Source organism: Podarcis bocagei (assembly GCF_964188305.1).
Source record: "Podarcis bocagei genome assembly, chromosome: 11".
Classification (NCBI taxonomy): Eukaryota; Metazoa; Chordata; class Lepidosauria; order Squamata; family Lacertidae; genus Podarcis; species Podarcis bocagei.
Genome location: NC_138136.1, coordinates 4525794 through 4541365, shown reverse-complemented (window position 1 = coordinate 4541365; position 15572 = coordinate 4525794). Strand labels below are relative to the sequence as shown.

The 15572-nt window shown below is 41.2% G+C and overlaps 1 protein-coding gene across 3 annotated transcripts in view; it reads right to left on the bottom strand.

Annotated features, from left to right (window-relative positions):
- VPS13A (vacuolar protein sorting 13 homolog A) overlaps positions 1 to 15572 on the bottom strand; it is a 152910-nt gene that overhangs the window by 79618 nt on the left and 57720 nt on the right. For all 3 annotated transcript variants that reach the window (XM_081213486.1, XM_081213487.1, XM_081213488.1), the window contains exons 18-25: positions 12775 to 12976; positions 12571 to 12685; positions 11818 to 11954; positions 7703 to 7835; positions 6236 to 6353; positions 5401 to 5539; positions 2966 to 3053; positions 136 to 305 (exon numbers count right to left, since the gene is read on the bottom strand). In XM_081213486.1, the coding sequence (XP_081069612.1) occupies positions 136 to 305; positions 2966 to 3053; positions 5401 to 5539; positions 6236 to 6353; positions 7703 to 7835; positions 11818 to 11954; positions 12571 to 12685; positions 12775 to 12976 (1102 nt within the window). The remainder of the gene's footprint in view (positions 1 to 135; positions 306 to 2965; positions 3054 to 5400; positions 5540 to 6235; positions 6354 to 7702; positions 7836 to 11817; positions 11955 to 12570; positions 12686 to 12774; positions 12977 to 15572) is intronic.

Here is a 15572-nt window from a genome sequence, read left to right as displayed (position 1 = left end):
ATAAAAAAGCCAGAAACAGCTAGATTATTGTTGAAAAGTGAAGCAAAAATGCTAACGATAAAGAACGCAACATAGTTAAGGATCAACACACAGCAGTCATGAAGAGACATAAGGTAAGGTAAAATAGTATATTACCTCAGGTATTTCAAATCTTAGTTGGAAATCAATCATATTCTTCAATGATTCCCGTCTCACTGCCTTTTTCTTTAAGCTGCCAGGCCTACTTGAGGACCCCAAAGAAGCTTCAAAAAATGGCCAGTCTTCTATAGGACTGCTTGGGGCATCAAAAAATTCTTCTTCAGATTCTAATAACGATAATAGTTCAAATGGTTATCATGAAATGCTTACACTTAAGCCATAAATATATTTAACATAATCCAATAATTACATAACTATAATTGCCTTTATAAACTATAAACTTGGATCCCCAGCTGTTGTTGGACTACAACTCCCATCATCCCTAGCTAGCAGGACCAGTGATCATGGATTATAGGAGTTTTAGTCCAATAATAGCTGGAGAAGTTTGAGAAACACTGGCATACCAGGAACAGCTGTTGCAATCAAGACCTCATCACAGAAAGTATCTCAACTATAACAGTTCCCAGATTTTGCTGCTGAAGTCACTAATTTATGAATTAGTAATGAGGTCCAGGGCTGAGAGCCTTTTGGCAGTTCCCTCACTGTGAGAAGCCAAGTTGCAGGGAACCAGGCAGAGGGCCTTCTCGGTAGTGGCACCCACACTGTGGAACGCCTTCCCACCAGATGTCAAAGAGAACAACAGCTACCAGACGTTTAGAAGACATCTGAAGGCTGTCTTCTTCCCTGTTTAGGGAAGCTTTTAATGTTTAACAGACCATTGTATTTAAATATTTTGTTGGAAGCCGCCCAGAGTGGCTGGGGAAACCCAGCCAGATGGGCGGGGTATAATTATTATTGTTGTTGTTGTTGTTGTTATTTAAACACTCCAATTATGTCCCTTCCAAGCAGATCTGTCCAGTTAGCACATCAAGTAATAAATTGGGGTATCTACTTGCAGGCAAGAGCAGCAGCAGCTTGTAAACTTGCTTGTAAACTCACATGCTATTCTTCACAACTGCAAATGGAGCACTGGTTGCTTATAATGAAGGGGTCTTCTCTAGCAGATAATGTGAGCCAGTCACTGTGGGTTACATAATCTCCTAACAGCCCAGGCAGGAAACTTGTAGATTAATTCTAGTATTTTTCCAAATTTCAACTGTGTCCACAGTTTCTGTTCATGGAAATTCCCTTGAACACTTTTTGAACCAGGAGCCAAGGCACCCCCAAATAGAAATGAAAGAAATAGGAATCCTCCATTGTGTGAAAAGGGCAAGGCCCAATCAGTGAGAAGTGAGGAATGAAGACTGAGCAGCACATATGTAGGGGTGCAGTGTGACAGGCTTATTTGGCTGCTAAATAAGAACTATTTACAATAAATGACCAATGTTCCATTCTCCTAGCCTCCCTGCTGATCGGCTGCAGATGAGAACTACCCTAGTGGTGACACTGTCCATTAGGACCGGGATGTGCATCCGTTTAAGCCTGTTTTTAAAGTGTCTGAGAGCTAAGTGCACCACCCTGAGCTCCAGCTGTTTTAAGCTGTGTTCCCTTTCTAAGCGGCTCAACTGTATCTGAGCTGTAAGATGCAGATAATGAGCTTTCCAGCCATGAAGCCGTGTATCAGTAGTGATTACTGCTCTCTGAGGCCCTTTTAATGGAATGTTCTATGTGAGATGATCAGTGTCCAGCCACCGGATGAGAGTTTGTTTCAGGAGGGCAGAGAGGAGTAATGGATTGTGGTGCTTGGCTCTGATCTTCTTCTGGCTCTGGAAGAGAAGCCATCCTAAATGTCGTGTGTGTGTGTATGTCCATGGGATGGACCGTACAGAAAGCTATCATAGCAAGCCATTGAGTAAAGGTCATGAGGCCTACTGTTCTTAGAGGAAGAATAGCTAGGACCACATCCTAGATGTTGCTGATCCTGTCAGACATGGATGCCATGGAACTACGACTACAGTAGCCCATAGGTTCTGAGTCTGGCATAATAAAGACATGGATTCTTCTGACATTTCTAGCAAATTGAACAGCGCTAAGGTAACATCTACTGTAAGTGGACAGATATCTTTAACTCCTTGCAGGACAGGTTCTGCATCAACATACTCAAGCATATTCACCAGCATATTCTTACAGGATAAAAAGAGGATTGAAGAAAAAACTGCAAAGGATCACAGATCAGATAAAAGGCACAGCAACTAAACAACTGCAATACAGATGCTTACTGGGAAAGAATTCTACTTTAAAGCCTTGTTGATTAAAAGGTCTTCAGTGGTTGCTGAAAAGGCAACAGAGATGGCGCCTGTCTCACATTTGACTTAACTGAATTTAAGTACAACTAGTTTTGGATGAGTGCAACCTCTTATCTATTTTTTAAAGATCTTTTAAATATACAATAGAAAATGAACTATAGAATATGGATTAAAATCATGTTGCTGGCAGCGGCTGGCTTCCCCACATTCCCCTTCTCATGTCAACTCCTGTCCCTGAAAAACTTCTCCCAATCGTTGGAGGATCTTGTTGAATGGGATAAGCTATTATGGCAGAGGAGGCAAAGAGAGAAGGGATTCCTGAAAATAGGGCAGAGGCAACTTCTTTGAGCAGGTGCTGGTAACTGATGGATCCTTCCAGTGGGATGACTCCACAGCTTGATTTTTTTTCTTTTTTATAACCACTTCTGAGCTACACTCCTCTGGTTCAAAAGTTCAACTTTTGTGAGATTTTTACTCTAATTCTTCACACACACACCAAATTGCACCATATCTGTTTGTCTGGTTTAGGTCCTAGAAAAGAAACTGCCTGAAAATTTAAACATGTAGATAATAAGTATTAGGATATCACAAACATTTTCTGAACATACATTAACCAAAAACAAAATGAAGAAAATATTTACCACTTGATCCAGCTACCGAAAGAGATTCTAGAAATGGAAGTACAGAGGTTGACATTTGTGGTGTTGTTATCAGTGATGATACCTGAAGCTAAAACAGAAAGCAATATGTAACACTTATTTATTGTGGGAGCGGGTAGGGGCAAGGGGAGCGTTCTTAGTTTGGTTTGTTCTTGTTTTTATTATGTATTTTGATCTTGTATTTTTATGCTATGAAGTGCCCTGAGATCTACGATTGAAGGGCAGTACACAAATTTAATAAATAATAATAAAAATAATAATTTATATGTACAAAATGACTATTATTTGGTTAATATATTTTATTCGATAATTTTAATCTTTATTGATTGTTCAAGACAGCTAACAATAACCATAAGATACAAAAATAACAACAATAAATATAGACAATTAAAATGAAATAAAAAACATCAACAGGAAATACTAACAATGAAACAAGTCACAAAAAACATAAATTGACTTTCTGTTTAACACCATTGGCATTCCTAAACAGGAAGGTGTTCGCCAGTGGAAAGCCAAAAGAGGAAGCTGGAATCAACCTTTTTGGGGAGGGATTTCCACAACCTAGACATGACTACCACAAATGCAGTGCTTTCTCCTTTGTCTGGGAGTGATATAATAGATGAAATGGAACAGACAAGAGAGCTTCCTGAGTTTACCTTTGTGATCAGGCAGCTTTGAACAAGAGAAGACAGTCCTTCTGATATCTTGGTCCCAAACTGTCAAAGGCCTTAAAAGGTCATGAGAACTAGTCTCAAACAAATGGACAGCCAGTGTAATTGCTTTAAAAAGGGAGTTACATGCTCCCAATAGGCAGCTTTAATTAACAACCTCTATGCTATGTTACTGATGAATTAAATTTCTGCATAGAGCAGACTACATACTCCAGACATGATATTAAGGCACGTGTTAACATGGGCAGAACTGAGACTTGAAGAAACAGATGAAACTGGTACTCTAGCCCAAGTTGGGCAAAGACACCTTTGAGAACACTTGTCATTAGGGCATCCAGGGTTAAGGTCAGAAACACCCACAGACTATGAACCTGTGGCTTCAGGGGAAGTAGAGTCGCAACCAACATAGAATGGATCCTTATCCCTGGTCATGAGTTCTACAGAACAGGTGTCCCTCCATCTTGTCTGGATTAAGATTCAATTTCTTTGCCCACACCCAGCCCCAAGATCTCTTCCTAGGCTGCAAGGAGAGATGGAGGCAAAGAAAAACACAGAGACAGACAGACACAGACAGACAGACAGACAGTTTGCATGTATGTGTGTATGTGTGTGATCCAGATACCAAAGACATTGCACTTCAAATCCCTGGACAATTTCTCCCACCAGTTGTATACAGAATTTAAAGCAGCTTAGGAGACAAAATAGGTATCATAAATCAGGGATAGGGAAGCTTTGGCTAGCCAGATGTTGCTGGACTCCCGTCAGCCCCAACCAGTCACAGGCCAGCTGTAGACCCAGTACTACCTTCTGGAAACAACTGTCTAGGAAGGTCAGGTATAAAATTAACACCTTCAAATTCCATTCTGGGAAGCCATTCCAAGATACCATGATTGTTTACATGAATGTCACGAATAAATAAATATCAAAAGCTGCTGAGTGAGGTCCAGCGGAAGAGGAATGTTCTTCTCTTTTTTGATTTCCAGACTAGGGAACTTTCATTCTGCAGTTACATGTTAACTGTAACATTTCTTCAGGATTCTGTATTAGTACACACTCAGAAAACTCTAAAGTGTAAGAATTCACATACTAAACTACACTGCCAGTTACTGAAACTATCTGGACAAAATGAATGATTTAAATCATCTCAAGGGAATATGGCCGTAAATAAACTTAAAGAACATTCTAAGGAGCAGCAGACTAAGTCATAAAGGATAGCAAAGAGACTTCAGAAAAGCAGAGGAATTGCTTTACTGCTAAAACAGGAAATCTAGAAATATGTTATCTGTAAAAGGGAAACACACATATTGCTAACCCTAAATAACTTTGCGGTCAACAAACTTGGGGAGGGAGTCATTTTGGCAATATTTGGAGCTGAGGGATGTAAACTTACCAATAGGGTCAGTGCTCCAGTATTTTATCAGGTCACAAACAAGTCATGAGCTCCCTCCTCTTGTACATCTGACATTGTTATTTTATCATGCTTTCTTTAAACCACAGTTTCCTATTATATCTGAATTGGGAAATTCTGCTTTAATCTCAGCTTACAAGCCAGATATGAAACAAAGTCCTGCTGAGTAGCACTACCATGGCAAATACATGGTGGTAAAAAAACTCATTTAGTGTGAACCTCTACCACACTAAGAAATATCCCATTGCTAAAAAGAGCACTATGATGAAGTGGCGGATGAATTACCAGTGTTGTTGAAGCTTTACCAAATGTTTCTACCAATTCAATACAACACTTGCCTTGGAAGGTTGTGTAGTAGCAGTAGTTTCAGGAGGAGCTTCTGGTAAAGGAATACTATCAATAAGATCCAGAATACTTTTCAATTTCTCATCTGAGATATTGAAAGACAGTAATGGCAGTTCACCAAACATTTTGTACCTATAACACAAAGAGACAAAGCAATTAGAAAACAAAGGGGGCCATGTACTAGGGAATTAATCTATTTGATAAATTAAATCCAGCCCCACAACGCAAGTGGTTCCAAGGTAGGCATATATTATTTTTTAAAAGAACAATTAACATTGAAACAGGTGTGCCAACTTGAATAAAATATTGGGGGGGCAGGTAAGCCTCACCCCACATAATTGACATGACACACACATACCATTTGAATGGCAATGCCTATTAACGTGGGGGAGCTGGCCCCCTCAATTTTGGGGGGGGGGAGGGGGCAAAAGGACCTCAGCCCTACCTATGCATTGAAATAACTATCTGAAAGACATAATAAAAATGGAACATGCACTGATCAGCTTGCACTGATCAGCTCTGCCAAGATTTAAATGTTATTTTATTTGCATTTATTTAAAACTTACATCCTTCCTGTCAAGGAATTCAGGGCAGCAATTTCAAAGAAACTGTTGTCAGGCAAAACAGTTTTTGACAATGTCCCTCAACAAATACTTCTGAGTAAACTTAGGAGTCATGGGATAAGAGCTGTTCTAGAGAATAGCTCTTAAAGAACAGGAAACCGAAAATAAATGGTCTGTTCTCAAAGTAAAGGACAATGGAAGCAGGGACTGTGCTCCCTACCAAGCCAGCAACCTGAAAATTCACTTAGCAGCAAGAATGTCATACTTGGGCATTCTTGCATCTGTTACAACCATCGCTCTGCTCAGTTCCATTTTCACATCCAGAGGCTGTATGATATGCTGAGATGAGGATCGTAAGTTTCGAGCTTCCTCCCAGTTTTCATCTAAAGATAGAAAAGATGTCTATTACAATGCTTGAGTCTCAGTTTCGTGCGCATTTTTCCTAAAGCCCGCATACACACCAAAGCACGTGTTGTTTTAAAGAGATGATGGACCACTTCACAAATGTATTTGTTAATTAATTCTAGTAGTATTTTTTTGTTACTGTGAAGTCAAAATGCATGGGTGCATCTAGATGCGTAAGTGGTGTGCATATAATTTAAGTTGATTTTCTTGATCCTTGTGATAATTATAAACTGATAATTATCTGCTGATATGCATTTAAGACTATAGGAGCCTGTTTTCTGAATTCTACTTTTGATGGTGAGCTATATTCTTCCCTTAAAAGGCTATGTAAAACAGCTGGGAATGTAGTAAACGTATCTAGAGGTCAGGTGGTGTTCAGGTGGGCTGATGAAAGGGTCAACCATGGTTAAGTTGTACAGTGGTGCCCCACAAGACGAATGCCTCGCAAGACGGAAAACTCGCTAGACGAAAGAGTTTTCAGTTTTGGAGGTGCTTCGCAAAACGAATCTCCTATGGGCTTGCTTCGCAAGACGACAATGTCTTGCGAGTTCCTGCTGGGTTTTTTTCCCTCCCCCCCCTTTTCTAAGCCGCTAAGCCGCTTATCAGCTGATCCAATCAGCAGATAAGCCACTAATAGCGCTAATAGTGCTAAGCCGCTTATCAGCTGATCCGATCAGCAGATAAGCCGCTAAAAGCCTCTAATAGCGCTAATAGCACTAATCCGCTAATCCTTCAATGGGCTTGCTTCGCAAGACGAAAAAAACCGCTAGACGAAGAGAATCACAGAACGGATTCTTTTCGTCTTGCGAGGCACCACTGTAATTAATATAATACTGTATACTGTACATCTTTTCCCCTCATTGAACCAATGTATTGTATTTTTCCTGCACACATTATTCCCCCCCCCCATTTTCTCAAGATTCTTTTATGTTTTTTGTTCCTCTTTGATATTTAAGCATACATCTTTAGTAAACTAAGATGCAATCACTGGTCTTTTGCACATGTAATTAAAGTATTTTCCCCCAAATGAATTTTAGGCTATTGGGTCCTGTTGGGTCACCATCCTCTTGCTCACAGGGGTGATGTAAAGATCTCTCTCATTTTCACTTTCATGCACATACTACTATTTGTTTTTTAAATGCCAGGTAAATAAATATAAAGCATCAGAAATTTTTAAAATCAAATAAACCCGACAACATTCACTGAACAATAGTGATCATACTGTTGGAATCAGACTAACAGTAACTTATGCTAAACCTGTCATACTTTTTAATATGTGTGTGTGTGTGTGTGTGTGTGTGTAGCATTGATTTATATGAATAATTACCATGTCTGCTATAAAGAAGTTGTATGCTGCTGAGCTGAATGTCAAACATATCATATGCTCTTGACATAATATCTTCAAGAGTGTTTTCACCAATTTTGATATTGCACATGTCAGACCGACTTTTACTTGTCATCTTAAAAAGAAAATAACAGCAATAATCAGTTGTTAGTTTTTCAAATATGCATCTTTAAGTATTTATTGAAATAAAGCTTACTTTTAAACTGTCCCCCAAGAAAAAAACCCTGTAAGACTTTTCCAGACTACTTGATGACCTAATGAGATATCCTGTACTTATAATTAAAGACAGAATATCAAAAGGGAATTTAGGAAATACAATGAACCATTAAGAAACAGTACAGTTGGTTCTTACCTGAACTGTAGATTTGGGAGGGATAGCTGGGCTATTGGGTTGGGTTTACGCTCCACCCCAATGACAAGGCAGGAAGAAAGTATTCTTCAGGGATGTGGCTGGCTCTCAGTCAGTTTTACTGACTTGTGAAGCTCGATAGTCATTGGAGCAACACAGTAAGTGTATGTAAAATGATAGTAAACTCTCATCCCAATAAGGAAAAACTAAGAACTATAGGAAAAACATATAGAAAATCCAATACAAAGTTATAGGCCATTGCAGCCACACCAGAGTGAGGTCCCGATAGTCCAGTGACCCCTCCCAAATCTACAGTTCAGGTAAGAACCAACTATATTATTTCAGGAGGGTGTCACTGGGCTAGCGCGTTGGGACGTACCACAGCATACCCAACTAAGGCGGTTCCCAACTGCAATGGGGAGTACTAAGGTGGAAGAACTTGCTGCAGATTCATAAAGCTGAAGGCAACCTCGGCTGAAGCATAAGTCTCCATCGTGAATGTAGTAAGAGATGGCAAAGTGGCTACCTGACAGATATCAATCAAAGGGTTGTCAGCAGAGAAAGCTGCCTAACTAGCTGTTGCCCTAGTGGAATGAGCTGTAATAGAAGATGGTGGAGGAAGTTTCAAAGCTCCCCGTGCCATCACACTACAAGCTTTAAACCACCTAGATAAGATGGAAGAGCAAACTTTTTTGCCCAAGGGAGTGGGATTAAAGGAAGCAAACAAGGAGTCAGTTAATCTACACTCTTTTCTCCTGGCTATGTACACCTCGAAGGTCCACCACAAATCTAACAAATGCCAGGCCTTTTCCAATGGGTGAGAAAAGCTGGGATAAAACATAAGGAGAATCTTGACAGAACTTTGGGTAGGAAGAAGGGATCAGTTCTCAAAACCACCCTGCCCTTAATGAAAACACATAAATGCTTTTCTGATGAATGCCTCCAACCCAGATACTCTAAGAACAGAAGTAACAGCTAACAGAAAGAGAACTTTGAGCATCATCCACCTGATAAATCTACTATTCAGGTAAGACCAATCCTATTTATTACGGTGGACGATGAAGTCTTCAGATTGGGACATACCACAGCAATTCCCAACTGGGCAGGACCCAACTGCAGTTGAGCTAACTATAAAACCTGATGAAGAATTGTGCAGCCAAAGGCTGCATCACTTGAGGATAATAGATCTAGTTTGCAATGCCTAGTGAAAGTACTTGCTGATGCCCAATTAGCTGCTTTGCAGATATCCAGGAGAGGCATATTGGCAGCAAAGGCCACCGACGTAGATGCTGATCTGGTAGAGTGTGGTAATATAAGTGATGGAAAAGGTAACTTGAGAGACTCATAAGCCAAAGATATACAAGCACATAGGCATCTGGATAATGTGGCAGATGAAACTTTCTTTCCCAGAGATGGATCAGGCTCCCAATGATTGAGCCGCAATGTGCAGCAAACAACAGCTTGTGCTGTCATGGCTTGAGCTGGAAATTGAGTAGCATCCAGAGTGGCATCAACAATAAAGGCTGCCACCCTGGATTTTTTTTGGAGGGGGGTGTCACCTACCCCTGGCAGGATCCTGCTGTGGGTTATTCAGTAATTCATTAACCCAAAATGATAGATGCCCTTGAGAAAAAGGAGGCAGTACAAGCTGCTCTAAAAGAAGAAGCAGTAGCCTTGTGAACTCTGCGTAAGGCAAAGTATATGAGACTCTCTGTGGTGTCCTTCAGTTGAGAATCCCCTTCACAAGCAAAGAGATTTTAAAGAAGACATAAATTCAGGGTTCAGAATAACATATTTAGTCACAATCTAGACCACTTTTTAAACTGAGGGTGGAGTGGGGTATCCTGCTCCAATTTAGCCAATTTTTAAAACAGAGTGGAGGTTGGAATAAACTTGGAAGAGGACTGTGGCCCTGGGAGCACTGCAGTTCCCTTAGAAGGAGGGGGGCTTCTTGAGGGGGAGATTAAACCTAGAGCAGCCAAGGCTCTGCAAAGTAATCGCATATAACGAGCATCCTGAAAACGATGGTGCGACTGCCGTTCCTCAGCAACCTTACCATCACTCCACACACTCTCTTCCAACTCAAGGAAGCAGCCTTTCCCAGGAGACTGCATAGCCAATGAGGCAAACACTTTCCCTGCTGTGCCACCCGGGGGCAAGACACATGGACTGGGAGAGCCAAGAGACATACCACCATGACCATCAGGCAATGGGGCATCTGGGAAGGAGGGTTTTCTCTTACAGTTGCTTCTGCTTCCCAAATTGAGAAGGGGAGCTATGTCACATCTCACAAGCAATTGATGCAATTAAGGCATTCTTGATCTGACTGAGAATTCAAATGCAACCCCCCTGATGTATTTGGGTGGGATGAAAGGCTGTCACTGTTCTCTCCATCTCTGTATTGGAGAAACAGCCAGTGTAAAATTTCAAAGAGATCGGATCATTGGTTATGGGGGGGGGGGGGATGTACAGAAGGCAGAGGATCTCAAGAGGGACAGAAATGCAGATTTCACGAAACTTTGAAGTGCTATAAAATCAAAACCATTTGTGATAGAGGGAAAAAAATTAAGGGGGTTTCTTTCAACCATGAGGGATGAGTGTACATCAAGTTTCATCAAAATCTGAGACAGTAGGTGGCGAAACCCATTTTTTGCATTGATTTGATGTGGAATGACCCTTAGGCTGATCAGACAGACTGATCAGACAGATAATGGATAGAAAAGTAGACCAGAAGGAAAAGTTCAGTAGACTGGGAGGAGACATTGCTCAGCAGCTCGTGAGGAGAATCAAGGGACAAACTCTGAGGCTGCAGACCGGGAGAAATAAAGCTCTGGAGAGACTGGTGCTGAGACCACAGACCTTTTCCTGTAACAGTTACCTCCTCAAATGCTCCTTCTTCTCTTTCCCACCCAAAAGAGCAGATGAAAAAACCAGCCGCCACCAATCCAAGCAAAGGGAGGGCGGAACTTAAATGGTGGGGAAACAGAATACAGAGAGAATCTGAGGCAAGTGTTTTTTGTTTTTTTCTTAGGAAAAGGAAAGAGACGGAGGCAATATGAAGTAAATATTTTTGTCTTTTGTTTTTCCTTAGGAAAGGAATGATGGGCAACTGTTATCAGCAGAGCCAAAAAGAGATTAGGAGAAGTTAAAATTTAAAAGATAGTGATAAAAGGTTAAGTAAATATTACAGAAAGAATGGGAGTGAAGCGGAAGTGATCTGCTTGTTGAAGGCAGGAGAAAAAAGCTGACTGGGAGCTAACCACATCCCTGAAGAATTCTTTCCTCCTGCCTCATCATCAGGGCGGAGCCTAAGCCCAACTCAGGAGCCCAGAAACACCCTCCTGAAATGATACGCCTACTAGATAAAAATTCTTTTTCACTCCAATTATTCTTTTTCATTAAGAAACACTGGGGAGAGGGGGCTCTAGAAGACACAGGATAAAACACACACTCTTAAAAAAAACACAAATTGAGAAACACTGAAGCAGGAATGAAGAGACAGAGAAAGTTCTGAGTACAGATTCAGTAGAGGCAAAATCAGAAACTGGCTTCCAAGGAGGGAGGGATATTCAAAATTCTGTTGGAGCTGCAATTTTGCTTGCTATTGCTAGATGGCACTGAATTCCCATTTTAAGTCATCACCACATGCACAAGTGTAACTATCCACATATCGGGTACAATAAAATACAAGTCATAATTAGGAGATGAATAATAAGTGTTAAGTAGTTGATATTTCTGAGAATTTTACCTTTAAGTTACCAAGGTCCAAAAGTAACTTATTTGATGTTGATTCATAGAATCCACCGTGTGGTACAATGATGTAAGAAGCCATAAGATTTATTCTTAAATCTAGAACCTTCTGCGTTTCTATAATATACACTAAGCCTAGAAAACCACAAGAAAAGCATGAGAATTAAGAAGGATCACAAGAACACTGTATTTATGAGTGAATAAATTTAAGCAAAACAAAGACCATCTATACCAGAGATGGAGAACTTGATCTGACTGGTGGGCCACACCTCTCCCATCAGCTGGGTGGGGCAAAGGCAGGTATCCAGCATTTTGCAGCTGTCACCAATCAGCTGACTGATTTTGCCTACAAAGCTTCTTTTGAGGAAACTGCCTATTTACCTGCCCCACACTTGATGTCATATATGACACTAGGCATAAGGCAGATGTATGTGGCTTGGAGAAAACAGCCTCCTCCACTAAAGGGGAGACCTGGAGGGTTTAACAAGGCTGATGGGCTGGAAGTGTCTCCTCACCATTCTACACAGCGCAACAGTATTACATGAGTTTCAGATGCAGATATTTGAAAAATAAGGCCAATTCATATACCCTTAAAAATTCCATGAAGAACTTAGCCATGTTAAGATAATCTCCACATAGTGAGAACTACCCATGTACACTACGCAGTACAAAGTTGGCACTAGTGCTCATTATGCTATGAATACACAGAATTTAGTCTTTCAAAAACTTATTCCAAGTGGTTGATGTTTACCTGTTGCTGTCTTTTCACGAAATTCTTCTAGCTTTGTTAAAGTTGCTGATGTTAGTTGCTCTAAATGAACATCACTTGGAGGTCGAAAGAAATCTACTATGCTGTTCACAGTCATCTGAAAAAGTATAAAAGGTCAGGAAAATGTATTGCTAATGTAATATATAATTTAATTTTTGAAAACTTCTAGAACTCATTTCTACTTACTGCATCATATATTATTTCCAAAGGCTGTGACTCTATTCTTAGTTTTTGATTGGCAGTCTCATCTAAGGGATTGGTCTCAAACATAATGGTGAAGAGTGATGCATTGTGCTCTGAATGGACTGTGTGAGATGACAGTAAGCAAGGTACTGTTTTTCCCCGAGCCATGCCTTCAACTTCAAATGCACTTACACTAGATTCAAATCTGTGTAAAACACATTATGAAAATTACATGAGCATATATACATACAGCTGTACCAACAAAAGGTCAGGGTTTTGCTATAGGGCTTTTTTTTCAATAAAAGGTAAAGGTAAAGGACCCCTGACAGTTAAGTCCTGTCGCAGATGACTCTTGGTTATATTGCCCTTAAAAAAAAAAAAAGCTTTCCGATATTACCATCCCATGATTTGATGAGTAGATGGTAATATATAAAAGTGTGATTGGAAACCATGATAAATAACAGATATTAGAGACACAAAAAGAAGAATATAGCTCCATGATATACTGCTGAAACAAGGTATGTGTTCAGCAGGGGGACTAAAGCATATGTGGGAAACAAGACTTGGAAATGAAAATATAGGATGAATCTTGGGAGTAAGCTGTTGGGCCTATAAAACTGTATCAAGCAGCATCAAGGAAACAATGCTGAAGATAATGCAGACATGGTACTTAACCTCACATGAAAAGGACGATTGGTCTTACCTGAAGCAGAGATTTAGTAGGTTGCAGATTATCCAAGTGGGTTGGGTTACTGCCCTCTTCACATGACAGAGGCAGGAGAGCAAAGAACTCTGGGAGACAGGCACAATCCCCTCAGTTTCTTCAGATTTGCCCAGCAGCACCAGATATTGTACATGTCAGGAAAGGAATCTGTACATATCTGCCTACCTCACTACTGGCTCAACTCAAATAAAATAATGGAAAGAGTTAACACTAACAATATAACAGAAAAGGAAAGAAGAAAGGAACTGCAGACCACTCTGGGATGGGCCCCTTTCAAATCATCAGCAACCTACTAAACCAGTCGTCCTATTTACAGTGGTTGCTGATGATCCGAATGTGTCGGGACATACCACAGCTTTCCCCAACTGAAGTTATAGTATCTAAACCACTTGATGAAGGACCGTGCGGCCAAAAGCAGCATCAGCCAAAGCGAGCAGGTCCATTCTGTAATGCTTGGTGAATGTACTTGGTGACGACCAAGTAGCTGCTTTACAAATGGAAGTAATAGTAATGGAATATTAGCAGCAAAAGTAGCCAAAGCTGCTGCTGACCTGATAGAATGAGCCAATGTATGTGTTGGCTGTGGTAACTTAAGTGACTCGTATGCTAGAGAAATACAAGCCCAAATCCACCTCGCACGGGTGAAGCGTGTAACTTTCTTTCCCATACTTGATAGATGTAAGAATACAAATAGGTAATCAGTGGATCTAATGTCCTTTGCTATCTGAATGTACACCTTCAGTACACGGCAAACATCCAAGGAATGCCATGCTTTCTCCTTCGGATGCTTAGAATCTGGGCAAAAGACTGGTAGCACCAATTCCTGCTGGACATGGAAATGTGAAAGTACCTTTGGCAGAAATGAAGGGTCTGTTCGGAGGACCACCTTATATTTGTGAAAGATGCATAGATGTTTTGCCTCTGACAAGGCAGATAACTCTGATATACGACGTGTAGAGGTGATGGCCACCAAGAACAGGACTTTGAAGCACTCCTGAATCACAAGGAAGACCTGCCTGTTGAGCATCCATTCCCTCACAATATGCTCTGCTGTGATACTGAGAATATTCCTTTCTGCCCAACTGAATAGGAGTGATGATTCTCTCTGTAGGCATGCCAATTTTGTTCCACCATGATGACAGATGTGACTTGGCAGTGGAGTTGTTGGTGCGTAGCAGCACATGATCGATGCTCAGGAACTGAACAAAATGGACCAATGCTAACCAGGCTGCCCTCAGCTCCAATCAATTTTTGGAGTGCACCTGCTCTGCTGTAGTTCATAGCCTCTGCATGAAGTGCCTTTGGCAATGCACACCCCAACCCTGCAAACTGGCATCTGTTGTGATCACAGTTCCTTGGTGAACTTCGCCAAGTGAAAAGGAGTTCCCTTCTGAAGATTTGATTCCACTATCCACCATCTCATGGACAAATTGAGTAGTGGAGGTAACTTGAGCACCTTGTGATGGTTGTGTGTAATTACCCATTGATAGGGAAGCAGAGGACGCGGGTGGTACTGTGGGTTAAATCACAGAGCCTAGGACTTGCCGATCAGAAGGTTGGCGGTTCGAATCCCCGCGATGGGGTGAGCTCCCGTTGCTCGGTCCCTGCTCCTGCCAACCTAGCAGTTCGAAAGCACGTCAAAGTGCAAGTAGATAAATAGGTACCACTCCGGCGGGAAGGTAAACAGCGTTTCTGTACACTGCTCTGGTTCGCCAGAAGCGGCTTAGTCATGCTGGCCACATGACCTGGAAGCTGTATGCCGGCTCCCTCGGCCAATAAAGCGAGATGAGTGTCACAACCCCAGAGTCGGTCACGACTGGATCTAATGGTCAGGGGTCCCTTTACCTTTACCCTTTAGGGAAGCAGAAACCATTGAAAGAGATGGGCATGATGTCTTACCCATGGCGCAATCTGCGAAGCTAACATACAAAGACCCAAAATTGCCAACAGATGCTTGATGTCATGTCCTTGGACAATCTCAGCAGAGATTACACCACCTTGATCTTGATTATGCGCTCTGGCAACAGAGCCACCAACCCCCGAACTGTGTCCAGCATGGCTCCCAGATGGATAATCT